The sequence below is a fragment of the Globicephala melas genome, chromosome 2 (assembly GCF_963455315.2).
Source record: "Globicephala melas chromosome 2, mGloMel1.2, whole genome shotgun sequence".
Taxonomy (NCBI): domain Eukaryota; kingdom Metazoa; phylum Chordata; class Mammalia; order Artiodactyla; family Delphinidae; genus Globicephala; species Globicephala melas.
The window spans coordinates 14,265,586-14,293,170 of record NC_083315.2 but is presented as its reverse complement, the minus strand read 5'-3'; the positions used below and the strand labels follow the sequence as shown (position 1 = coordinate 14,293,170).

At 38.4% G+C, this 27,585-nt stretch overlaps 1 protein-coding gene across 8 annotated transcripts in view; it reads right to left on the bottom strand.

The window, feature by feature from the left end:
- Positions 1-27,585, bottom strand: part of NEBL (nebulette) — a 339,860-nt gene that overhangs the window by 42,908 nt on the left and 269,367 nt on the right. For 6 of the 8 annotated variants that reach the window (XM_060293080.1, XM_060293055.1, XM_060293059.1 and 3 more), the window contains 10 exons: positions 26,550-26,651; positions 22,045-22,149; positions 20,152-20,259; positions 17,612-17,722; positions 14,587-14,697; positions 11,938-12,048; positions 7,397-7,507; positions 7,119-7,229; positions 4,632-4,736; positions 2,977-3,069 (listed from right to left, as the gene is read on the bottom strand). The exons of the other annotated variants lie outside the window; for them this stretch is intronic. In XM_060293080.1, coding sequence (XP_060149063.1) covers positions 2,977-3,069; positions 4,632-4,736; positions 7,119-7,229; positions 7,397-7,507; positions 11,938-12,048; positions 14,587-14,697; positions 17,612-17,722; positions 20,152-20,259; positions 22,045-22,149; positions 26,550-26,651 — 1,068 coding nt within the window. The remainder of the gene's footprint in view (positions 1-2,976; positions 3,070-4,631; positions 4,737-7,118; positions 7,230-7,396; positions 7,508-11,937; positions 12,049-14,586; positions 14,698-17,611; positions 17,723-20,151; positions 20,260-22,044; positions 22,150-26,549; positions 26,652-27,585) is intronic. 8 annotated transcript variants of the gene reach the window in all.

The window sequence follows — 27,585 nt, the reverse complement described above, 5'->3', positions numbered from 1 at the left end:
TAAAAGAAGAGAAAGGGGAAGGTGGAGGGAAATGCACTACAAACAGAGGCCACTGAGTGCTGATCGCTATAAATGGGCCAGTGGCAGAAAGTCAGGAAGTGTCTTCTACCCACACAATCATGTTATGTAAAGCCCGCCTATATTCCGGCATTTGCTTCAATCAAAAGCTCCTCGTTCAAGTCTATTTAGAGGAAGATCAACCAGACAAATGATAATGCCAACACACAGTTATGCCTGGGACAAGCTCTTTAAATTTACGAAATGATTAGTGATGCTATCATATCAGGTGGTATTTTAATATGTGTAAAATTCATGGAAGATTGGATTCGAGAAAAAGGACACACACATATATGTACGGAAACATGGGCTAGACTTAAGAGGCATATGTTGACATTTAGCCAAGACTTAAATCTACATAAAACATCTTTTAGAAATCATTTGGTAATGTTTAAAATGATTAAAGCTGAAATCCACACTGACAGTCATAAAGAAACGATACCTAAATATCTTTGCGATCGTCTACATCTTAGCATCTGTACATTTAATGTGAGATATGAGTAACAACGTCAATATTAGGCCAGATCCAGAACAGTTAAATGGAGAGTACATTGAGACAGACTAGCTCTAACTAAGATTCAAAAGTAGTTCTTAACAGAGAAAGCTAATAGCCCAAAGACTTTTACTCTGGAGGTGGAAAATGTCGAGATCTTTAAATGTGAAAGAGTCCTACCTTGGTTCGACAGATCTAGCTAATCTTGAAAGGGCAACTTTCCATTTGAATACTAAGCAGGAGTTTAGGGCCCAACCTCATAGAGATACAGAACTACTACTGTTTGCTAGAAGGGGCAGTGGGATGCTGGGAGACGAAATGATAGACTGTACTACTTTCTGTGATTTTCCTCGGGTGAGAAGCTAAACATGATTAAAGATGAACATTTCTGTTTTTCATACGACTCCAACCAGTCATTTCACTGTAGGCAATAGAACTGCACAGTACAGAACGTTTATAACATTATATACACCAGTACACTGATGGGTACATTTCAAATACTATCATTTGGAAGTGAAGGAAACAACCGTTTTACATTTCTCAGCCGAACGAATTTCTCCACCAGACTCTAGCGTTGCCTGACACAGGCTCTCGCCGTGGCGGATCGGAATCCTCACCGTCAGGTCCTCCTCCTTATGCTTTCCTCAGGAGACAGCTCCATTCACGCTACAGGGATTTTCGTGCGCGGCTCCATTCACGCTACAGGGATTTTCGTGCGCGGCTCCATTCACGCTACAGGGATTTTCGTGCGCGGCTCCATTCACGCTACAGGGATTTTCGTGCGCGGCTCCATTCACGCTACAGGGATTTTCGTGCGCGGCTCCATTCACGCTACAGGGATTTTCGTGCGCGGCTCCATTCACGCTACAGGGATTTTCGTGCGCGGCTCCATTCACGCTACAGGGATTTTCGTGCGCAGCCTCGTTCATGCTACAGGGATTTTCGTGCACTAGGATTCTGCAGATTTTTTGTAAGTTCATTTTGAAGTCTGTTTACCACAGCATGACCTTGCCTCTCCTACTCTGTCTCCACAAATGCCAGTGCACACATTCTAATATGCCAGGTAACCGTCAGAGTTCCTGACAGAGGAGTTTAATCAAGGCAGTTCTACTTGGATGACTTCAAGAAAACTCTGCCTCTAAGGGTGAAGGTGAAGAGAAAGGTCAGGCAAGGGCAAGCGAGGAAAGAACCCTACTGAGTTCCTCAGCAAGAAGCTAAATACAGTAGGCCCTTCACTTCCTCAGTGTGAAACCGTGGATATGGAGGGCCAGCAGTAAGGCAGTTGAGCATCTGCAGATTTTGGTATGAATGTGTATGAGTGTGTGTGAGTGTGGGTTGGTGGGGCTCCTGGAACCAACGCCCATGGATACCAAGGAATGACTGGATAACAACTATTACCAAATATGCCTATTGGTAAGGATAGCAATTATCCATTGTAAATGTCAAGCACTGAATGAAGAAGTTTTTAATCCATAACATTAAACACCTCCTCTACCCTTCCCCCAAGCTCAAAGGGAACTGGGGGTGGGGAAGCAGGTAATTTATTTTACAAAATTATAGTGAAGGTGTGTGCTTTCCTTTGCTGGAAATTGGAAGAAGCAGAAGGCGAATGGGGTCTCTTTGAAACCTTCTCTTAAGCCACCAAATGAATGTTCTAGGGCCTTTAATCATTCTGTCAGGGTAAAATTTCTTTCCTCCAAGTTGTGGAAAGGTATTGAAATGTATCCTTTCTCTGAAAAATTTAATACACTTAAAATTCTGTTCAAAAGGGTGAAATCTAATCCTAGATTTCATTACTGTACTATTAAAGTGATCTATCTCTTATGCCCTATGATATATCAAGATGAAATACTGCTTTAGGTTCAAGGGGAACAAGGCTACAGTTTCCTTCTGAAAGTTAGACCTTTGATATTTGATGAAATAGTGCTTCAACAAAGTGAAGAAAAAAAGGCAGCCAGTTTAGTAAAGAACCAAAAACATTTATCTAGCTTATGTTTGCTTTTGGAAAGGATGATTAATGCTATAGAGAACTGGGGGCTTCCATGGTAGCGCAGTGGTTAAGAATCTGCCTGCCAATGCAAGGGACACGGGTTCGAGCCCTGGTCCGGGAAGATCCCACATGCCGCGGAGCAACTAAGCCCGTGCGCCACAACTACTGAAGCCTGCACTCAAGAGCCTGCAAGCACAACTACTGAGCTCACATGCCACAACTACTGAAGCCTGCGCACCTAGAACCCATGCTCCGCAACAAGGGAAGCCACTGCAATGAGAAGCCACCGCAATGAGAAGCCCGTACACCGCATTGAAGAGTAGCCCCTGCTCACCGCAGTGTAGAGAAAGCCAGCGCACAGCAACAATGACCCAATACAGCCAAAAATAAATAAATAAATAAATTTATATTTAAAAAAATGCTATAGAGAACTTACTGAACTAATATTCTGCTGATTTTTCTTCACTCGTTCAATCTCTGGAGTATCTTTTACTGCTGTGCCAGCTCCTACTTCTTTCTTATAAAGTACCTTTATTATAAGAGAAGGAAAAGAATAACTATAAGCTTATTAGAATTCAAGTCCTAGAGATCTGATTCTTGAAAAAGAAAATTTCTCAGATTTTAAAGTAATGTGAATACAGCTTCTATTTATGAGAACCAATGTCACGTTAATCAATTAAATAATCCATTATGAGAATAAATGCAAAACTTTGGTTTTGTATTCCACAATATTACAGTAAACCTCTACTACCTGTTCTAGGGTATGCTTGGTAACTTACAAGGCTTGATCTGAGAATATAAATCAGCAAACTAGAGTTTCCTTCTCAAATACAAATACATATCACATGTGTATTTGAGAAAAATCAAAGGACATATTAAAAAAGCTCACTAAGCAGTTATCATTTAATTCAAAACCAGCATGAAGTTTTAAGCAACTGCTATTCTCCAAATGAGAGCAAAGATGCTCTCGTTCTCTTCAAAGAAAACATTAGCTCTATCTTCAACATCAACACTAAGTCAGCCTATTTTCCTTATCTTTCCACTTATTCCTTAGACCTTCCCATCCTTACCAATACCCACCCCTTTCAAACACAAAGCAAAAGAAAAAACAAAGTGTCCTACAGAAGAATAGAATAATTATAAGGAAGTCATACGAGGACAGAACTACTCCCTCTCTTGATATTTGTTAACCCGCGGGTCCCGTGAGTGTGTGTGAGTCGGGGTGGGGAGAGGGGGGCCCTGGAACCACCAGGACCAGTGGGGGTCAGGAGAGCAGGACATGAGAGATGTTCCCCTGCAAAAGCTAGAAATTTGGGAGACCGTGGAATCACAGGAGATAAGAGCCACACTGCCCTTCTCCCTCATCGACTCCTCCAGCAAGATTTCTCCATTTCTCAGCACCGCCTGCCTGTGAAGACCCTAAAGGTACCTGAGCAGCACACCTGGAGGGTTAAGAGCTTGCCAATTTACTAGAAGCAGAAAATATTCCAGAAATCTTCAGAAATAATAGAATTTATATTTTTAATAACACATTTGCCTAACTACTAAATGAGTTCATTCTACATTAAAATATTAGCTGTACCATCAATTTTTATTTTAGAATTCAAGTTTATATATCCCTTAAATAGAAGCCCAATATCTTAATGAATGGTGCTGACAAAATTCCTATGCCTCAGAACAAAAATATGAAAGTTTAGGAACTGGTTACAAACTGCTAAACCCCTAAGTATATTATCAATGTAAATAATCAATGACCAGGAAGGAAATCACTGCATATGACTATTTTCATTCTTCAAAGTAAAATCTGTGTGGAAGATTAAGATCTCTTTCTTGAGTGAAATTTTAAAATTCAGTTAAAAATAGCAGTTGCTTGTACCAGAGAAGGAGATATGAATTTGTAATGCTACAACAATCACGATAAATTATAAGTTGTAAGAACATTTGGTATTCTTATTATTTTAAAGAAGGAAAGATATACATTTGACAGAAAATCCTAGCAATGCAGCCAAAAATCAGACAATGAGGGAAAAAGGCCCTCCTTACAAAACATAATTTCAAGGTGGCAACTGAAAAGAAATAATGACTACTCACCGCACTAATGTTTTGTTGAGTTGTCTTAATTCTCCGGATTTCAGGAGTATCTGCCACAGTAGAATAGCTAGAAAGCATCTTCTCTGCCTCATCTTTATACTTTTTCTAAAATTATAAACAGTGAATGTGAATCTGAAACTCTGTGTGCGCATGTACAAGAGAGACAGAGACAAAGAAAATGGTACTACTTTTCCCAATTCTATTATATACCACCTGGCTCTAAATTATATCTTAGGATTCAAAGCAGTTGTTGATGTGCTTATGCCATAGTAAAAATAAAAGCATATGCAAACAGAGTAGGCAAACAGTCTAGGAAATCACATTCACCTCCACTCAGGCAATGAATGCCTCCCAACCCAGACTATTCAAACGCCCTGGGAGGGCTTGACCTTGATAGCATTCCTACGCCTAGAACCTACTCTCTCAGGAGCAGTCCCAGCTCCTGTTCAAAGTAGCCCTTAGAACTCCTACCAGTAACCTGACTCTCTTTGCTTACTTGTTTTCATGCTTCTGGATTTATGCTTTGCTTCCTACTTCAGATAAAGATACATTTGATTAAGAGAAAGGTACTAGTATTTTGTAATGGAGACTGAAATCTCAATTTTCTTTCTACTAAATGTACTCTGAGGGCTTCCCTGGTGGCGCAGTGGTGGAGAATCTGCCTGCTAATGCGGGGGACACGGGTTCATGCCCTGGTCCGGGAGGATCCCACATGCCGCGGAGCAACTAGGCCCGTGAGCCACAACTACTGAGCCTGCGCGTCTGGAGCCTGTGCTCCGCAACAAGAGAGGCCGCGATAGTGAGAGGCCCGCGCACCGCGATGAAGAGTGGCCCCCGCTTGCCACAACTAGAGAAAGCCCTCGCACAGAAACGAAGACCCAACATAGCAAAAATAAATTAATTAATTAATAAACTCCTACCCCCAACATCTTAAAAAAAAAAAATGTACTCTGAGCTCTGATACATCCTGGGCAATTCCTTCTACTAGTGCCAGCATTTACATAGTATTAGGTATTGTCCTAAATACTTAACACACATTAACTCATTTAATTAACCCCACAAGCAGATACTATTATTATCCACTCTTATAGATGGGGAAATGTAGGGATTAGCTAAGAAGTGTCAGAACCAGGATTTAAACCCAGTCACTCTGGCTCCAAAGTCAGGGAAGGTAACTGCATGGCATACGGATGCTCGTTAGGAAAGGTAATTCCTGTTCATGTTGAAATGCACCACAGCATCATTACATCGTTTTAAGTATTCCATTGTATCCCAAATAACTAAAATTCCTTAAATCAGATGTACCCTCATCATACTCAAAAAATCAACACTGTTAAGTTAAAGCAGGAATTCCAACAGCTCAGGCATCACTTCCTATGGGAAGCTTTTACTCTTTTTTTTTTTTTTTTTTTTGTGGTACGCGGGTCTCTCACTGTTGTGGCCTCTCCCGTTGCGGAGCACAGGCTCCGGACGCGCAGGCTCAGCGGCCATGGCTCACGGGCCCAGCCGCTCCGCGGCATGTGGGATCCTCCCGGACCAGGGCACGAACCCGTGTCCCCTGCATCGGCAGGCGGACTCTCAACCACCGCGCCACCAGGGAAGCCCAGTATTGGATTCTTGAGTGACAAGCCACCGAAGCTGAGTCCTGTAACTCTCTCATTTTGAACCAGTGAATGTTTAGACTCTTTGCTCATGTCAACCAGAATTTTGACAACTTTGGTCAAATTCGGTTAAAAATTATTTCAACACAAACCCCATTAACCAAATTCAATTCCTTCATCATTTTTCTTTAACCATTTTATTTTTTTCATTCCCTTTACTATTTTTCCATTAGGATTCATTCTTTTTGTAACAAATTTTATAACAAAGAAATTATTCACTAATGAATATTTTTGCCCAAATTAGATTTTATCTGATTAACTTTCTTCTTCCAATAAACTTTCTTTTGTGGTCATTATTTCTCTCACATCCAGTTTTCTAGAGGATATGTTACGGGTATACCTGGCAAATTAAATTTTATCAAGAAAACTTAGTTCTTCCATTAAATTTTAGTTAATATTCAATTTCACCTAGTACAGTTTTATTCACTCAGTTTCAGTTTCAGTTGATTATTTTAATTAAAACATTCATGATGAAATGGATAAAAGACAAATTGTTTGTAATTTTTTTCTGTAGTATAAGCATTAGAGCCAAGTTCACAATAGAGTCAAAAAATGGAAATTAAAAAGGTCAAAATGCCCTTGGACCCAAAACAGAGGGCCCCAACACGGGCGCTCTGACACTCAATAATGTCTGTTGAACTGAATCTACAGCAGTTGTCCCTTTCATTAATGAGGTAATCAGGTTTGGTCAATGGTTCCTTTATAATAGAGTGCATTGACTTTGAATAGAAAGCCCTCAAAAAGACACCAATCACAGAGACACACACAGCACAAGGTGACTGGATATTAGAATACATTATCCTAAGCATCTTCATTCTCTACCAACCTGGCTATAGATTTCAGATGCCCTCTTGGCTCGAAGCATATCCGGGATATCCATGCTCACTTGCATTCCTTTCCCTTTAATTTCATTTTCTAAGTCTTTCTTATATTCTTTCTAAAAGAACAGAAAACAATCTTCAGAGCTTTGCATGGCCTTCCACAGCAATGTAGATATTTATGTGTTTGAATCTCAATGCCACACGTATGGAAACACCACTTATACTTTTCCTGTATGCAATTCGGTATGTTTGTTTTAAACTGTGTGTGCCATTAGTTTCTTACCTGGCTGGCCATTTCAGATGCTTTCTTAGCTCTCTGGATATCGAGGGTACCTGTGCTCACCTGCATGCCTTTCCCTCTAATTTCAGTCTCCAGATCTCTTTTATAATCTTTCTGCAGAAAATAAAACCTGCAATTAGGGCTTTACAATAATTTGAAAATCTGTGTTGAAAAACTCGATGTCATTTTTGACATCAAGATCATGGCTTTTAGAAATAAGTCGGACCTTTATGTCTTTTATTTCTAGGAAACAACAAAGATTTTTAATTTGTGGCAAGAACACAACTCGGAGTGATGTATTCACAAGGAATCAGGAGGTTTTCTCTACTAACCTGACTTAAAAAAGAAAACAGAGTGAGCTGAAGGAAAATGTTTTATATTTTAATATGGTAAAATTGATAAATTATTGGTTAATATATAACTCAGTTGATGAATATCAATAAAATGTGAGTATAAAATTGTCAGGTCTTGTTCTGTAGTGAATAATTGCTGGTTGCTTCCCTGGAATCCCACTCCTCTTTTTCCTTCATTAGCTCCTTGATTTGCCACTGGGCAACTCACTGCTTCCTGTTCTCAGCCCCCAGCTTGGCTGAGACTGGCCGCCATCCAAGGGCCCCATTGGGCTTAAGTAAATCGTTATAGCCCACCCCTGGCCCTTCATGATCGGTTCAAGGATAGGTACATTTCTTTTTCCACACAAGGTATCAAGAGACTTTCTCTTTCCTTCTGGACATGAATGGAGAAATCTGTAGCCCTAGGATCTGCCAGATGTCTCTCTGCAAACAGGAGAAAAAAGCCTGCCTGAGAACAGAAAGATAGAAAACGAAACGGAATCACACTGTTTGAGTCCTAGATCAAGCCACACCCAAGAATTCCTCTACTGTTTGGTTACAAGAACAATAAGTTATCTGCTTTTTTGAGCCAGCTTGAGTTGCATTACCTGTTACTTATAATAAAATGTCATAAGTACACAGACACAACTGTCTTAAGAGACTCTTGTCACATTCTAAAACTGATTATAAAATTCAGCAAGCTGTACTCTTATAATTGTACATTTTTCTGTATGTTTTTCGTCAATGAAAATTATATTAAAAGGAAAAAAACTATTGATTACCTCCTATTAAATTCTTTCAAAAACAGTTATTTTCTATTATGTTGACATACTGTAGATCTGTGATTCCCTGCTCTAAAGTAAATTTCGCTTTGCTTATTTGTGGTGTTCTAAATTTAGAGACGTCGTAAACAGAAATCTCAATCTCAGAGAAATACTATATTTTTCCCCATCTACTACCCATAAATCTGCCTATTTTCACTGACCTACAGTTTCAGTTTCACTTTTCGAATGAAAGTTCAAGTACTAATGTCTAACTTTCAAACTAATAATATTCAATTATTACTATGTCTGTAAACAGCTCTGTTTTTAGCCAGCCTCTTTAGGCCCGAAAGCAAAACACCTCATTTGAAGGGCAATATATGTAGAAACTGAGGTACTGATCATAGATTTTGCCACCAAAGTCTCATGGTAGACGTATGTCATCTAATTTTCCGATATGAACTTTCAAATCTAAAAGCATTCAAAAGCACATAAATAGACTACATAGGACGCTAATCACATCAGTTAATATTGATGCATAATAAAATACCCGAAAACTTAAAAGAAAAACATGATGACATCTAGGTTCCAAGCAAGTCCCAATGCACACATGCTTTTAGAGCCTGAGTCAAATGTGTTAATGACCCAGTGGCTAAAGAAAGTCACATGGTCAAGCCCACAGGTACAGGAAGGTTTGAATATTAGACGTCATTTGTGTAATAATACAGCACATTGACTTTACCTGAAAAAAATAAACACTGAGCTATAGCAAAGTCCCTAAGTCTGGTTGAAAAGGATCTGAGAGCCTGTCATTTGGGCAAACTGGGACATGGTTATAATTACATGCAAATGAGACCTCCGGATTACAAACATAATAGCCTCACCAAAATTGGTTTAAGCTACCTGTAACCACAGTACAGCTGACTCCCCTAGGCCTGTTTTTCCCATAGGCTCTCAATAACAAAAATGCACCATTTTCCTAGTAAGTCTGAGCCATGAACAACATGGGCTTGAACTGTGCAGGTTCACTTATACATGGATAGTTTTCAATAGTAAATACCACAGTACTACCTGGTCTGTGGTTGGATCAATCAGCGGGTGCAGAGGAACCACAGATACATAGGGGAGACCATAAATTATATGTGGGTTAACCCCCTGTGTGGTTCAAGTGTCAACTGTGTACAGTCCCAAGATACTCAGAGAAATCTAAACCAGCGTATGGCTGAATAAGGTAACGTATCACCATATACTAAGGAAAGATGCAGCACTCCAACTTCTCATAAAAGGAATACGTCACAGAAGGTTCTTAGGTAAAAGTGTGAAATGCAAAATCTCTATTCTTCCCACATTCTTTTCTCCAGAGGAAGTATGCTTTATTTTGGCTTCAAGTCTCAGCCCCATGAGGGTGATTTGGAAAAACTCTTCTACAGCTCCAAATTCCCCACCCCACTCCCACACTCCAATCCAGGACCTTAACTAATACTGGATGTCACACTCTCCTCATAATAACAAAAATAGCAGAAAATTGTTAAGTAGTGATTTGATAGTTACTGGGTAGTTAGCTACTCAGAAGCTCAAGGAGGCCACCGTAAGAAAGTACTAATAAATCTAAGAAATGAATGACAAGAGAGAGCACGAGAAAGAACCAACCATGCAAAACCCAGGGGAAGGAGTATGGCGCCCATGCTGCCCATGACTGGAAGCCACTGGAGAGTTTTCAGTGGGAGGAATCACATAACTTAATTCTTCCAGGATTATTCTGGCTGCTGGGTAGAGAATGGGTACTGAGAGGTCAGTGATGGAAGCAAAGTTCTGGTTAGGAAGATACTGTAATGATCCAGGTGATAGAGATGGTAGCTTGGATGAGGGTGGGGGAGAGTAGATGGATCTAGGAAGTCATTATGGGGCTGGAGTCAACGAAACTTGCTGACAAGAGAAATCAAAGTGACTTGGGAAAAATTAAGGGTTTTCGGCGTGTAATGTTGAGTCCCTGTTACAATGCACTTAAACGCCATTTACATGTGGTCGTGCCTATGGGACATTAGATGTAAATGGTTGCATATTCACATCCACGTTATAGAATACAATTCTTCTATAAGAATGAAGTAGAACTATGTGAAGCAACATGGAAAAGGGTCCGTAATATTTAGTGAGAAAAGCAAGCACAAAGTACATGGTATTTATTTAAGGTTTTTTTAAGTCTCTGTGTGCACAAGTGTATAGTCACCTATATACAAATAAAAGTGGACCTGGAAGGCTCTACAGCAAATTCGTAACAATGGTCTCAGGGGGATGACAGAATTAAGGGCAGAGTCAAAGAAGGTTTTCAAGTGCCTGTTCAGCATGCATCCTCCCACCCACCCCCACCATTTCTAAATGGAATCCCTACTCGTCAAGAATTCTCTGGCATCCCTAGTTTCTTTGACTAAGTCAGTTATGGCTATTCCATTCCCCTGGCCAGTACCTAACCCTGGGGATGGAAGCAGATCCCAACACAGCAGTAACTCCGCCGGCAGTTAATCAGCTACCTCTCAACCTCCAGATTTCCTGGGTGGGACTCAGTCTTAAGCCAGCTCTTCCTAACTGCACTTGTCACATCGTAGCTCTCCCAGTAACCCAACTGAAGCCTCACCCTAGCCAGCCTTGAGGTAAGTGAGCTGCACCCCTTAACCTGTACCCCAACTTTCTCTTTATGTATTCTTCTTCTAAGTCATCTCTTCCCAAATACTCTCTGCTCCAGTGGCCCTGTTACATTTTCAAAATTTCTGGGGGAATTCAAGAGATGTGGAACTGATTCTGGGGAATGTCCTTCGAAAAATACACATTTCCTTCTGACTGCTACAACTTTGTTATCTTGTATCTATCATGTCATAGCATCTAAGACAAAACTTCTAAATTAATATCCTGTTGTTCATGTGTTACATGAAGAAGAAATGAACCTCAACCCAAAATTGCTGACCCTACAGAAATTTCAGACGTGTTGATGAGGTCAACAGAGGATATTTTGAGAACATGCAACCAAATCACACAGAAATGGCATGATTGCCATGTTATAGTCTCGATGTGTGATTTTCAAGTTCTGCTCACCAAGTTGGAAACGCAGATATGCCAAGTAGCACACGATCCATCCTTCAAGAAAAAATGGTATGAAAATATTTATCATAGTTTAAAATTAACATGAGATTTGTATTATGGAATAAAGTGAGCAGGTATGTGTGTGTGTGTGTGTGTGTTCTATTAAAATGCCTTTCCCCAAGTTTTCTTTGATATACTTGAAGTTAATGAGCAAAGCAGAAACTGTAAATTTTCCCAGTAAGCATGATGACTGCAGATGGTTTCCATTCCAAACTGTTAAACTAGTCACAGAAAGCTTTGGAAAATGTCATGTACTAATCAGTTTGTTACTATGATTTGTACGAGTCTCAAGGTCTGCATCACTCACTCTACTAACCTCACTAGCTATCTCAGAAGCTCTTTTGGCATGCTGAATTCCAAGGGTGTCAGTGCCAACTTGCATTCCCTTCCCTTTAATTTTTGATTCCAGATCTTTCTTGTATTCTTTCTGTAAAAAAGCAACATTTTACAACACTCAGACACTCAGGGGACAAACATACATCTGTATTCAATGATACCAAAAATGGCTAAACGTATTTTTTTAAAAAAGAAAACATAGTTTACTTTGAACTATGAATGACCGCCTAGAACTAAATTTTCTGAACTGCTTAGAACTATATTCACTATTCTCACTGAAGAAGAGTATATATACACTCTGAAGATTTTTATTATAAAAAGGCTATTGCCAGGTGAGAATCTTCACTGACAATTGTCTTGAGGCCTGAAGGACAGAGGCAAGTTTAAATGAGTTGATATTTTAGAAAGAAGACTGATTTTGAGGTCAGAGCACTCTTGGCTGTGTGTGTGATGTTGGAAATCTTTCTTCACATTTCTGGTTTACTCATCTGCAATTGGGGATAATAATTCCTCCACGCAGGATCACTGGGAGGGTCAGTGAGACAGCACATAGCCTAGCGCCCAGCACAGAGCGGGTGCTCAGTAACTGACAGCTTCTTCTGGTCTTTTACTCCTATACCCACATGCGAAGACCTGGGTTTTTGCTGCTCCTGCTACCGTGTTGCCATTCACCTTTCACTGGCTGAACTCTGCCATTGAGAGTTTAAAACAACTTTTCCAAGTATTATTGACAAGTGATTTACAGGATCTGACTCTGAATGTCACTGGATATGTCATCACAACAGAAGAATTTGTAGAAAATTACTAACGCGGGTAAGTGTAATGACAATATTAGCCAGACATCGTGGCAGACAGCTGCTGTTTCTGCCCGAACAGCATCTATTCCTCCCTATTCTGGCAAAAAGTTCTACAATTTTCTCTTGAGGAATTACCTCTAACCCCTCTCAATCCATAAACTTTGGGTGGGGTGATTTCCTACTACCCACATATACTTTTAATTCCACTAAAATGCTTTTAATGTTTCCTTTAATTTATGTAAAGAACACTAGCCAAAGACGAACGTAAATCTTTAGAAACACATATCAATTTAGACTATTTTATATTTAAAACATCATTAAACTACCTAGAAAGTTAACTGACTCCTGACTCCAGTCTTGACTGGGTCAAGTGTGGGCACAGGACAGAAGGTGACCCAATGAGATTCAATCCTTAGACCTTAATCCTATTTTAAAGAAGCAGATGCTCACTTCCTACTGGGATTAGTGGCCACAGACATGAGTTATCCTGTCGTGAAGAGGGGCCATCACATAGAAGCAGCCTCTCACAAATGAAGCAACTGCGAAGATAACAGAACTGAGGGATGAAGGAAGAGAGACATCATTCGAATTCCAACCTGAAGGAAACCTGATCTTCGGATTTCTCTGTTCTTCAACCAAAACAAAGTTTCTTTGTTGCTTAACCCAGTTTGAGTTGGGTTTCTATCATTTGCAACCTAATAGGGTCATCACCATCATCACCACCACCACCATCGCCACCGTTTATTAACATACGGGGATAAAGCTTTAAATTTTTTCACTGCTAAAGTCAGCCAGATTCTCCTCAAAGCCCAGTGCCATTATTTACTATTAAAGTAATGACATAACACAAGGATTAAAGGATTTAAAGCACTTCAGAGGCACTTCATTCTTATAAATTTCATGTAAAGTAAGTAATGGCCACTATCATTTTATACAGAGGTTTAAGTGGACTCAGTAGCTAGGCAAGGACTAGGACAGTCATTTTGTTTATGGGCATGACAGCATGGGAACTTTTTAAAATTTTTTAGTTTTTATTTTTTTTGCGGTATGCGGGCCTCTTGCTGTTGGGGCCTCTCCCGTGGCGGAGCACAGGCTCTGGACGCGCAGGCTCAGCGGCCATGGCTCACTGGCCCAGCCACTCCGCGGCACGTGGGATCTTCCCGGACCGGGGCACGAACCCGTGTCCCCCGCATCGGCAGGCGGACTCTCAACCACTGCGCCACCAGGGAAGCTCCAGCATGGGAACTTTTAAACTACAGTTATTGACAGACCATGATAACACACCTTCCTAATATGCCTTTCACTTGTTTAAAAGATGAAGTTAAACCTTATTAAATTATTTTGGTTAATTATATAGAATTTTCTCTAAAATGAGGAAATGGTCATTTGTCTCACACCACATAGGCAGGAAATGGTGAGCATCATTTTTTTTTAATTCATCGATGGGGAAAAGACTCTTTTAGGTCATAGCTGCTTATAATCATCTTGCACATAAAAGCTGTGGAACATTTACACTGTACACAGTTGACCCTTAAACAACAAGAGGACTAATCCGCCTATGACTCATCATCGGCTCTCCACATCCTCAGCATCCACAGATCCACAGATGCAGCCAGCCGCGGACCGTGGAGCGCTGTCGAATTTACAACTGAAAAACAAGCACAGACCGTGGAGTGCCGTAGAATTTACAACTGAAAAATACTATAAGGGGACCTGCACCGCTCAAACCCACGTTGTTCAAGGGTCAACTGTAAAATCTCTGAGAAAGGTTTACAGACAAGGAGATCAGCTGAAAATGCATACATTCTCAATTGTTAAATAAATGTACTCACCTCACTAGCCATTTCAGATGCACGTTTTGCTCTCTGAATATCAAGTACTTCTGAATTAAGTTCCATTCCTTTCCCTTTTATTTCATTTTCCAAATCTTTTTTATATTCCTTCTATGAGACAAGAATATTATTGCGTGAAACTTACTAGGAAACTCTAATTAATATATTGTTCTTTTTTTTTAACATCTTTATTGGGGTATAATTGCTTTACAATGGTGTGTTAGTTTCTGCTTTATAACAAAGTGAATCGGCTATACATATACATATGTTCCCATATCTCTTCCCTCTTGCGTCTCCCTCCCTCCCACCCTCCCTATCCCACCCCTCCAGGCGGTCACAAAGCACCGAGCCATATCCCTGTGCCATGCGGCTGCTTCCCACTAGCTATCTGCCTTACTATATATTGTTTTACATGTTTTCCAGAGACCACAGAAAGAAAATATTTCTAGAAAGGAATGAACCAGATTTCGGAGCATTCATGCTCTATATTTCCTACAGATACTTCATTTTCTTTTTTAATCATGCTTGAGTGGCTTCCAATATTATCAGTCTTTTTTCTTTCATCCTTTCCTCTCATATATTTTGGTACCATATTGGTGCCGTATTTTAAAAAGACATCTTCCCTTTAAATGGTGAGGACGATCTTAGGAATGCATGTTTCTTACTAATTATTCGAAGTATTTCTTTGAAAGCTGTCTATAAAATATGAATCATCAGAAGAACATAATTGGAAAAGAATGAAAAACTACAAAATCAAAAGGACTGATATGGCCAAAATTTTTTTAAAGTTTCCGTTTTATTCAAAGATTTGTAAAACCAAATAATTTCCTACAGATTGATAGTATATAGTCTGAATTTTGCCCATTTAAATATATGTTAAGTAGATCCAAATGTCTTTACTAATCCTTACATATAACATGGGTTTTTTTGTGTGTGCTCATGAATTTCTTGTCTTCTTACTAATTGAATTATGAAAACAATATATATCTTAATCCAATTCAACTAAGCTGCCTTTATGACTAACTTGTCAGATGAAAGATGAGACTTCCTTTAATGATAAGAAATCATGTTCTAGTTAATTCTAGGATTCATTTGATGTTATTTTCTCTTTGTCCAGTTTAATCAAATTAGCCAGTACTCTGCTTAACTAATAGCCTACAAGACATGGTAATGACCTGCATGTAATTTTGGAAAGAGCTCTGGAGTCAAATGACCTGGATGAAAGTCAGAGTTCTTTCACTTATTAGGTCATGTGAACTTCAAGAGAACTTTAAGTAACTGAGCCTTGATTTCCACAGAACAAAATGAAAATAAAAGTACTTGTCCTACCAGTGTCAAGGACAATTGAGGAAATCAAATGAAATGAAGTATAAAATGATACTTTGAATACTTTAAATGGCAACAGAAATGCAAAGACCATAAAGTAAAGAATGAGAAGACAATTTAAAGCCAAATGCTCACACTTTCAAAGGGAAGTCACAATTTCATTAAGTTACTGAGTCTCTTTCTAAAATTAGACATCACTAGAACTTAATCAAAAGATTTTTAATCATTGTCTCTAGGCTTTTTTCCTACACTGATGCATACATTCTAGATCAGTAAGTCTAAAATAAGATTCACTCAAAAAGATAAATAAAAGAGACTGGCGATGGCGTGTATATTAAAGTCATCTTTTTTTTTTGGCCACACCATGCAGGATCTTAGCTCCCTGACTAGGGATAGAACCCAGGCCGCCTGCAATGGAAGCACGGAGTCCTAACCATTGGATCACCAGGGAATTCTTAAGTCATTTATGATTCTCAAAATAGATCTCACATTGTCATTTGTATGTAAATAAGAAAAAGATTCCCCTTTAAAAACTTCATATAAATGGTGCATATTTTTTAAATGGAAGACAGTAATAGCAGGGAGCTGCCACATGATCACCCTTCAACTTCAAAAGCTTTTATAGGATCTAGAAGTGAGAAGAGGTAGGGTAGCAAGGACTCTCTTCCATAAATTATATGCCTGTTTCAGCCCGGCATATATACAACAGTGAATCACATTAAATTTCTAAAAGCAGTTAAATGGTAAAGGCCAGTTGGCATTTGCTTATTAAAAAAGTTCATGATGATTCATGTCTGTGTAGGTAATTATACTCCAATTTATTTCACTGGCTTAAGACATTTCTTTCAGGAATAGTTTCTTCAGTTCAAAATTCCGGATGAAATGGAGTTCTCTAACGCTTTCTCTTAATGTAAAGAGAATCTGTTTAAACAGGGAATTGAAAGAGCTCCAGGTTACTTAGCAACCATTTTTTAAAAAAAAGAAACAAAACAAAACTTTTAAACTGTGAACATGCTATTTTTAATTGTTATATTTGAGGGCCTTAATATTCAACAAATTTAATACACTGTGAGCCAAAATGTACCACTAAGTTTGGGGTTTGGGAGGACGTCCTGCTGAGCATAAAATGAAAAATGGACAAGAATTCCTAGGTTCTATGTGCTAAACATTATTTTTCCCTACTTAGAACAAAAACCACTTATAAATGTACCATTTATCCAGACTGTCACAATAAGCACCTCATTTCTGATATCAAATGTCATGAGAATGCTGCAGTGCAGGGGAGGAACAGGAAACAATGGTTCTAATACATGTTCTTACAATAACTAAATTTGAGAGAATCAAGCTAGCCTCATCCATATTGAAAATATTTTTTTGAAAAACTAACTGCTATAAAGCTGTGAAACTACTTATAGAGCTTCTAAGCTACAACCCAAACACAAAATCAAACTATTTTTCAAGTTTTTCCAGGAAATCTGGGTAATTTCTTCCCTCATCTTTAAACGGAAATGTTAACACTTACCTGTTTTTAATGAAAATGGAAAACTCTATTAGTAAAGCTCAAAGTGAGGGAAAGAGTAATGGATGAATAACTCAAACACTGAATTAGAGAATTAGTAGAGAATTGTTTAGGACCTATTTCCTGGGTTATTTCTTTAAATGTCTTTTGTAGAATTGTATAGCAATAGTAGGATCATACCTCCTTCAGAAGGCTGGTGATGTACTTTACATGTAAAAACTCTGGAGTCTTGTCTAAATCCATCGATGACCTTCCTTTAATCTCCTTCTCAAAATCCTCTCTGTAAACTTTCTGTTAGATAAGACCACATGATTTTAAATTTAGAAAATATTAATGACTGTTGAAAAGATAATAGAACAAGGGTTCCTGGAAAAAACTGATGTTTTTCGTATATAATTCTACCACCTCTGAATATTTTATTTACAGGAAAATAACTCCAACTTTATCATCAATTTTAGAATTCTACCAAACAAAAGCAGGCTCTTCAAGTACACCGGCTCCCTCTAGGAAAGCATTCTGAAAGGGGCTACTTAACATCTCAGACTCTGTTACTGTTTGACATCAGCCCGTTTCAGGAGGAGAACCAATACCACTGGCTATTTGACTGGATCCCCTGTTTGGTCCACCCGAAAGACAGTGGATCCACCCACTGGAAGAAAATCTAGAGGCATGGAAATCCACTCAAACCAAAGGAGAATGAACGTTTATGTCCTCATCGTCCCTCTTAAATGTTAGTCTTATGTGAATTCAAGGAAGACCATTTCTGGAAATTCCCTGGTGGTTCAATGGTTAACACTTGGCACTTTCACTGCCGAGGGCTGGGGGGGGAGGGGGGCGGTTGGTGGTGGGGGGTCAATCCTTTATCCGGGAACTAAGACCCCGCAAGCAAGCCACGTGCAGCCAAGGAAAAAAAAAAAGACCATTTCTAAAATGTAATGGAGGCTGGAGGAGATTTTCCTTTAATAATTTTGGCATTGAGAATATTTCTCTACCATCTACGGAGTTGACATGAATCAAGTTACACCGTGAGGAGAATCTTATCTGGAACCTGATAAACTGTTCTTTGGGTAACAGTTCACGACCAGAAATGAAAGGAGATTGCGGAGGGCCTCAATCCATATCCCCATCTGCCTGTTTGACATTGCCACCCTTTGGTTATTAGGCTCTAAATTCTACATTTGAGCTAGGCGTTTGAACATCAGTGGAAACCCAGGATTCATGACTCTAAAAACAGTCTCCCTGAATAACACAAATATGCGTCCATGTGAAATATTTATCAGACAAACAAGGGCCCAGAGTTTACCAGCTCAATATTTTATTCAAATTGCAACACAAAGATCATACAAATAAATAAATCCTGCATGAATTTATTCCTATTGATACAAAATGAAAAGCTATTCCCAGGATCATTATGTACATATTACAGGGATAGGTAACTGTGCACAGAAATTCTCCAAACTGTGAGGGAGGATAAGGGAATACACTGTCCCCTCCCCTACATTTGAGTTACACATGGCCATTTACCATTTAACAAACAATCCAGGAACAGCCATGAGACATAGATGTTCCATAAAAACTAACAGAGCTAATTAAGAAGAAAACACACTGAATTAAAGGAACTACAGACACACCAAAGAACAATGATGAGAAGGGGTCCTCTTTATGTGGAACTAACTGAGATCATAATTATAAAGCGGAATCTAGGGCATTTTGAGGCCAGAAATGACTCTAAAAAATGAAATACAAATATATGTACCTTTATTTATTTCTTATTTTTCACTTCAAAAGGCCCTTCTCTCAAAAAAAAATTATTTGACAGAAGTAACTCACTAAGGAAGATTGACGATGACTTGAACTCGCCAGTATAGGACTAGAAAATAGAAAAAAACACTGAAGTATGCTTTTTGTAGGAGAGCTCTATTTGTGGAACAGAAGACAAAGAACTTTTCAAAGCCAGATTTAGAGATTTCTTCTAGAAAACACACTGGCTAAACCTACATCTGGCATTAGAAGAAAGTGAGAGAAGCTTAGTTATGGGCTGTAACAAAAACATTAGGGGCTTTTCCTGAGTTCATACTTAGCTTTACCTGTGGGAGGCTCTTAAAGAAGATGGTCAAGCTTATCCCTTAGGAATAAGAACCATCTTGTCTCTACTTCACTGGTCCTGCATTTAAAGACATCTTTCACATCCAACTTTGTCTAAGATTTTTAGATATATTATTTTTCTAGTATAAAATGTATCTGCCAATTTATATAGAATAAATTATAGAGTATAAATCTTTATAGTATAAATGTGGTTCAAAGATATTTTCCATTGGAAGATTTCTTTCTCCTCAAGCCCTGATGAGCAGAAACATAACTGCTGAGCCTAAAACTCTAATAGCTAATGGCTATAATTTAAGGGAAAACATGTCTCAGCCTCTGCAAAGGATAATTCTCCCCTAGTGACAATACCAGAAATCAGAATAGCAAAAATTGAAAGCCAATATTAATGAAAGACCCACACAGTCCACAACGTAAGTTAATTCCACAGCATATAATAAATGTATAACTACAGTTAAACATTAAAGCTGATTTACACCTAATGTCAGAAACAGCCAACCACTGCAGTGTACTTTCTTCCGGACCCACTAAACATTCTGAACCACTCTCCTGGTTCCTTTCAATGATAAAACATCAAATTTGCATTAAACAGTTGATGACAAAACAAAGGGACCCACCTCACTCTGCATCTTCTGAGCCTCCTTCGAAGCTTGATATGATGGTGTCTCAACAAATTCAAGCATCGATTTCCCCTTATTTTTCTCATACTCTTCTTTGTACTTAACCTTCATTGAAAAACAGTATAAAAGGCACATAAAGCTCACAAGCCCTTACACAAGTAGAGTAAAGTCAAATAAATATATGTGCAAAACCAATCACCCTATCTTCTAAAATCACACTCTTCTGGCCACTTAGGTTGATGACTGGGTTCTCTGTGGTTAATGATATACAATGAAAGTAAACAGGTAATATATTAAAAACCTTAAGGGGTAAAAATGATTCAGAACTAAACAACGTAGTTCTAGGACTTGTATAAGTATTTAGACAGCTGGGATATATAGATATGTATCATATACGTGGGGTTACATATGTATACACACATGTTATACACACAGGTATAGGTACATATATAGAGAGAAAGACAAAGAGATAGAGAGGCTGAGACAGAGAAAAAAGGAGAGAGAAAAGAGAGAGAGAGAGAGAGAGAGAGAGAGAGAGAGATCCCCGTGATAACTTTGAATGCCTAGCAGTAAATCATGAACAAGAAGAAAAACATAGCTGTGATTCTCTCTTTCTGACAAAGGAAAGACAGTGTTCTTTGGGACTGTTGAATTTTTCCGTAGACACTGAGTGAAACACACACACAGAGCTTTTATGTGACTTCTTTCAGTTTCACTAAGCATTATTTAATAATGTAATAACATGAATTATTTATTTCAGTTACAACCAATTTCAGTTACAAACCAATAAATTTCGGTTTATAAAACGATCGATATTTTCTATCTCCTGAAAACAAAAACTAGAATTATATTCTGTAAGCTGTCAGAATGGCCGGCTTTTTTAGCAATATACCTTTTTAAATTAAATTCACAGAAAAGTTTTGATCATGATTCATTTCATTCAGAAATGTATTTTCATTAAAATCCTTAGGTATAATAATTACTTATGAAATTGGTTCTTAAGTTGTATTATAATAATAATTTTAATGGTAATTAAATCCAAAAGAACCTTTTCAAAACTTAGAACTTTGTGGTGGCAGGAAATATAACAAATTTTTAAATTCCTATTTTTAGGAATACTTTTGTTTTAGAGAAGTATAATAGAATGATGGATGAGAGTGTGTGAAGTACAATAACACGTTATGTTAGGATAAAATTTTGTGGGGAAAACGAAATAAAAGTAAGAACACAAGAGAAAAACACATACATTTCCAAACCTTAAAGGAGAGCTGGTTTGTATATTTTTTAAATAAATGAAGGTGGATATCACCTCATTATGGAATTTATGTTCCATGGGATACATTTAAAAGCGTGATGTAAAATTTTATCTTAATAGATGCTGGAAATAACATCTTTTGCAACCATTGAAATTCAGAACCAAAGAAAAGTTATCAACTTTAAAGTGTTCAAGAAAAAAGATATTTTTAAAGATTTCTTTCAGAGAGTACATAGAATTTCATAGTCGAAAGAAACATTAATGTAGAATACACTGGTAAGATAGTTTTTCCTTTTTAATACACTTATAATTGAACTGAGAAATTATAATGAACTTTGTGCCTGGAAAATTACTTCTGCAGCTCCAAATGACAAACCAGTACACTATAAAATTGAAATTATGAGATATGCTCATCATTTAATTAATTAACTCATATATTATAAGTTTTAACTTGTGTATAGTAACTATAATATTATGAAATGCCTGCATATGAAACATGGTTCAAGCTTCCCCAGCCCAATAAATATAGTGTTTGAGATTTTTTTCACGACGCACATTTCTTCCAGCAGCTGCACATTCTTGATCCAGTGCCCGGCAGTGACTGTTACAGGGTCTGGGTTGGGGAGGTCTCATACCTGACTCTGGAGCATGGCATTGCCTTTATGGTGCAGGTGTTCCACAGCGTCCGTGTCAAAATGATACATGCCTTTGTTTTCCTCAAAAAGCTTTCTATACTCTCGCTAAAATAGAGAACATGAAAATAAAGTCAGAATAAAAGAGGCTGACGAGAGCAACTAATACTTAGGAATGCAAACTGAAAAATGCAAGCCAACAAGAACTGCAAAGCTACCACCAGGCTCCCATGGCTGGTTGTACAGATTTCTGACCCTGCGCTAAACCGACAACACAAGATAGACCAGCTCTAGGTGGTCAATGTGAACAGCATCTAAAACACTGAAGAGAAGCAGAGGACAACTGGCTGTAAACACAATATAAAAGAGATTTGCGACACTGAGGAGTGACAACAGAAAACCCGTGACTTGTGTGAACAGGCAAAGTGGGCAAAATAAAGGCAACTCGTCCTGCCCTTATTCTAGAACAGAAATGTATTTAATTTCATCTACAAGAAGAGAAGGAAAGAAAAGAAGAAAGAACATAGGAACGGAAAGCTGGAGTCAGGAAAGAAAAATAAGTTGTATGCAACGGTTCAGCCCTGAGAAAGATTGGGGTTCATAAGGAAAATTAGAGGGTGAGAAATAATTCAACTAATTTTCCTAAAAGGAGAGGGTAGGAAGTGCCTGGAAGAGAAACTGAGGAATCTGGGTATGGTTGGTTGCATTTTTAAGGTGAAGAAACTGGATTAAGACATTATTTAGACATACAGACAAAAAGGTAAATTTGGGGCTTCCCTGGTGGCGCAGTGGTTAAGAATCTGCCTGCCAATGCAGGGAACACGGGTTCGAGCCCTGGTCTGGGAAGATCCCACATGTGGCGAAGCAACTAAGCCCATGCACCACAACTACTGAGCCTGCACTCTAGAGCCCATGAGCCACGACTACCGAAACCGGCGCACCTAGAGCCCGTGCTCTGCAACGGGAGAAGCCACCGCAATGAGAAGCCTGCGCATCGCAGTGAAGAGTGACCCCCGCTCGCCGCAACTAGAGAAAGCCTGTGCACAACAACGAAGACCCAACGCAGCCAAAAATAAATATATTTATTTTTTAAAAAAAAGGTGAATTTGGAAGAGACCAGAATGGATAAGGATGCCACATTTGGCAAGTGTAGGACTCTAAATACAACAGGCAGCAATAAGACAGAAATTGCTTCCTGATTTTTATCACTGGAGATTGGACACTTAGTTATTTTGCCTATGTGGAAGAGACTTTTAGAGGTAAAGAGTAACTCTCAAAGACTTTTAGAGGTAAATGGCAACTCTCAAAGACTCACGTCTACAGAGACTTCAGCTAAAGTTTGTTGCTCCTAAGACAATGAAGATTTCGGTGAAAGTGGCAGAGTGAGGGCGAGGTAAGCAGCATCTGAAAGGGAGCAGGAAAGAGCTAGGACATTTGGGTCTTAGGAGATGCTCCGTGATCTGAGAGTGAAGCAGGAAGAAGGCCCAGTGCCAGGGATGGGAAGGATGGAAGGTCCAAGTGGCCTACACATGAAAACTGCTTTCCCTGGGGACGCAGCAATGGTCCCCAGAGGCATTGTCAGCCAATTAGGGAACTAAGACATGTGTCTCCCCAAACTCTAACCAGAATACATTAGGGAGGATAGCACCCCCAGGAAGCTCATGAAAATGTTCACATAGTACATCTTGACGCAAGAGAACAATCTCTAAATAAATTTTGGCTTCTCTACTAATTTTTTTAAAAAAAGATAATTTCAAAGAATAACAGTATACTTAGAGATGTTATAATTTGATTACAAGTTATTTTATAATATATATTTATAAAATAGTTATGAACTGAATGTAACAAGCTAGGATACATTCCATTACTAAGTTAAAATCCAGAACTAATAAAGTCTGGGATAACGGGTATATACTGAGAAAAGGTCGAAAACTACTGTCCCTAACTCAATGATCTATTGTAGTTACAGAGAATTTCAGAAACTCCTATTTTAAAACCAAAACAAAACCACCCTATTTGAACTAAGATCTGTAAAAGGTTACCAATACTTGTTTTTTCTTATATAATAGTCTCTGTTGCCTCCTAGTGGGAATTATACAGAGTAACACAATATATATTTTTTTAATTTATGCAGTTATAAAAGAAACTGAAAGCTAATAGAGCTCTATTTTCCAAAGGAAAATGTTCTCTCAAAAATTTAATCAGTATGGCTGTAAAAACTCATAAGGCACTAATTTTACTCTACACACTACAATTTTTAAAATTATGATTTATATCAAAGACATTCAGAGGTCTTTAAAAAAAACAGCCATTTATAACAAACTGACAACTAATTCTGGCAGAATGTCTGTTTAAGCATTCCCTTACTCAATCTTTTATTAAAATTAAGTTGCCTTTATAAATCAACAAAATCCCAATTCTCTTTACATTAAAATTTAAAAGAAGGCAATTCTGATGTACAATAAATTCGAGCCAGTGTAACATCGTGCAACTTTAATAAGTAGCAACTTCAGAGTAACACCTTTTTTGGCTCAAACTTTCTCTTCCATGAAGTAACTGTTCAGTCACAATTCTATGACTGAACAGGAAAAAAATCTATAATCCAGGCAAAAGCAACCTGAATGAAGGTTTAAACTTTATAAGTGGTATATAAAACAAGTGGAATATACAAATTTGGTGGGTTTTCTCTGTTGAAGAGAAAATAGAAACAATTACTATTATTGCTTTTCACCACTATTATAAAATAAAGGTCAATTTTTTTTTTTTTTTTTGCGGTACACGGGTCTCTCACTGCTGTGGCCTCTCTCGTTGTGGAGCACAGGCTCTGGACGCACAGGCTCAGCGGCCATGGCTCACAGGCCCAGCCGCTCCGTGGCATGTGGGATCTTCCCGGACTGGGGCACGAACCCGTGTCCCCTGCATCGGCAGGCGGACTCTCAACCACTGCACCACCATGGAAGCCCGAGGTCAATATTTTTAAAAAGAAATATTGCCTATGAGTGGCATGCCTTTTTTCTAGCTACCAAATTTTTGAATTACCACCATGATATTTTTGTTGGCTTATTTACACATGAAACCTTGTGTCCTAAGGAAAGTTAACCGAAATAGGGATGAGAAAGAGTCCCAGGTCAAATGCTACTGCAATGATCAAACTGGATGAGCAAAGACTAAACATAAAGAAAGCAGAGGCTCAGAGCACAGAAACATATTGATTTTTAGAAGCATACCTATGAGTCGTGGCAGAAAATGTATAACTGAAACAGAGCCACTCAAGGAACAGAGGCATGTGTGCAGAGGAGCAGGGGATAAGCATGGCAGGACAGCATGAATTAAGCATCCAGGGACTGAGTCTAATTCTGTGCCTGACAGTCTCCCAACCTTCATCCCTGCTCAACAGACAGGAAAGAATAATGGACTGCTTTTCCTCCAGAGACCAGTGATAATTAATTAATTAATTAATCTCCGTGAATACAAATTATTTACACGCAGATTACATTTCAAGAAGAAAAGAGGATTACAAAGTAATGAACAGAAGTTTCAATATATCAAAGCCAAGTGTAGACATTTTTAACCTGAACTGAAGCTGTTACCTCATTATTTAATGGTTTGGGAACCAGGTTTTGACTACAGATTTTTCTCATGCATGACCATGGATACATCTCTTGAAGATGACTGTTTTCGCTTTTTCACATTCTTTGCCAACATATCAATACTTTTCCATCAAATCTGTGCCTGATCCAAAGCAGATATATGATAAATTTGGATAATTTTTGAGTAATTATTAAAATAGGCATAGAAATAACTTGAGGTCAAATTAGAGTTCATCATCACCGTGGGCCATTCTGAGATGTAGGAAATACAGGCACAGGTGAGCCAGGGTCATCAGGAATGAGAGCCAGTGAAGTCAGGGTTCAGACGCACTGCGTGCTGGAAACAGCATGTAGGAGCTGAGCTCTGAAGGAATGGACCACTTGGCAGTGGACACAGATATTTTCATCAGGACATGAGGAAATCACCCTCTCCTCCTAGTTGTGCTGAAGAAAACATCGAAACCTTCATACGAGTAAAAGTATAGCATCAACACAAACACCCTTGATATTTATTTTTAGAGAAGATATAATTTAGACTAAGATAACTTTTACGCTACTTACTGAATACCAGACACTCTGCTCTGGCCTGTACAAAATAAAAGATCCCTGACTTCCAAGTGGCTTCAATCTACTACAGAGAAAGAAAGGGGAAGGAGAAAGACAGAAAGGACGCTCGTACAAACACTTGGAAGGGTAGCTGTTCAACAAGAAAGTTTGTATTCAAGAGATATTAAAGAGCTAGCTTTGTAAAGCGACAGCCTGGGTGGGAATTTAAGCAAGACACTACTTTTCATTAAGTGAGTTACTGAGGGAGGAGTGAAGGCCGGGTCGCCTAAGGAAGCAGGTGCGCTCATGAGCACTGCAGACACATCGGCTCCAGAGACACACACCTACAGTTGTCAACAAACGACCACTTACTCCGCTGAGCATTTTGCTGGTTTTCAAAGCGTGGTTTAAAAACAAGTTTGGGAGATCTGAAACTGGATCATGCATATTTTGAATGTCTTTCTTGTACTTCACCTATGAAAATAACATGGAACAAAATACCATCTAGGAGAAGAAAATATTACGCTTTTGCATTATGGCCATTATTATTTTAAACACAACAAAGTATTATTTAACGGGAAATTGACAAATGAATTTACAAGGAGCCACTAGATGGTGCTCATTTACTACGGAATGGATAAAAGAAAACTACAGGGACTTGAAAATATTTTGGTAACTCCTTTTGTTTACTTGGTCAGAAAGGGTGATGTTAACAGAATCAAGTAACTTTAACAGAAATTCTGCTTGCAGAAAATGAAGAAAATAGAAACTTTACTCTTTAGAAATTACCACCATCTTTCTATTATATTTTGTGTCTATCTTAGAACTTCTGGTGGTTTTCATCCTATTACTATATAGAATGTTTCTTTTCTCTTTAATCAGTTGCTTTGGAAACATAATAATATTAGTAATAATAATAATAAAATGTTAATAATAGAAAACATCAAGCACTTACTGTGTAAGTAAACAAGTAAAAACTTTTCTGTTTAAACACTTTATATGTATTAAGTAATCTCCACAATCCTAGTAGGTAAATACTTTAAATATCCCCATTTTACAGATGAGGAAACTGAGGCACCAAGATGAAAGCATAATATTAAGTGGTGGAGCAAGATTCAAATCCAGGCAATTGATTCTAAACCTTGAGCTTTCAGTACTGTGCTCTAGGTTCCTTTAAGTATATCCCAACTCTATTTGCTTTACATTTGTATACACACAAAAATAATCAAATAAGAAAAATAAATCATTATGATATTCCCAAAGGTCCTAAAAGACAGAAACACCTAATTCAATTGCTGGTAACAAAAGCTGGGTAATGAACACAAATTACAATACCTTCTAAACATTAATGAAAATAAAATATACCAAGTCCCAAGGATACGACAGGAGTTGAAAGGTTTAAATGCTC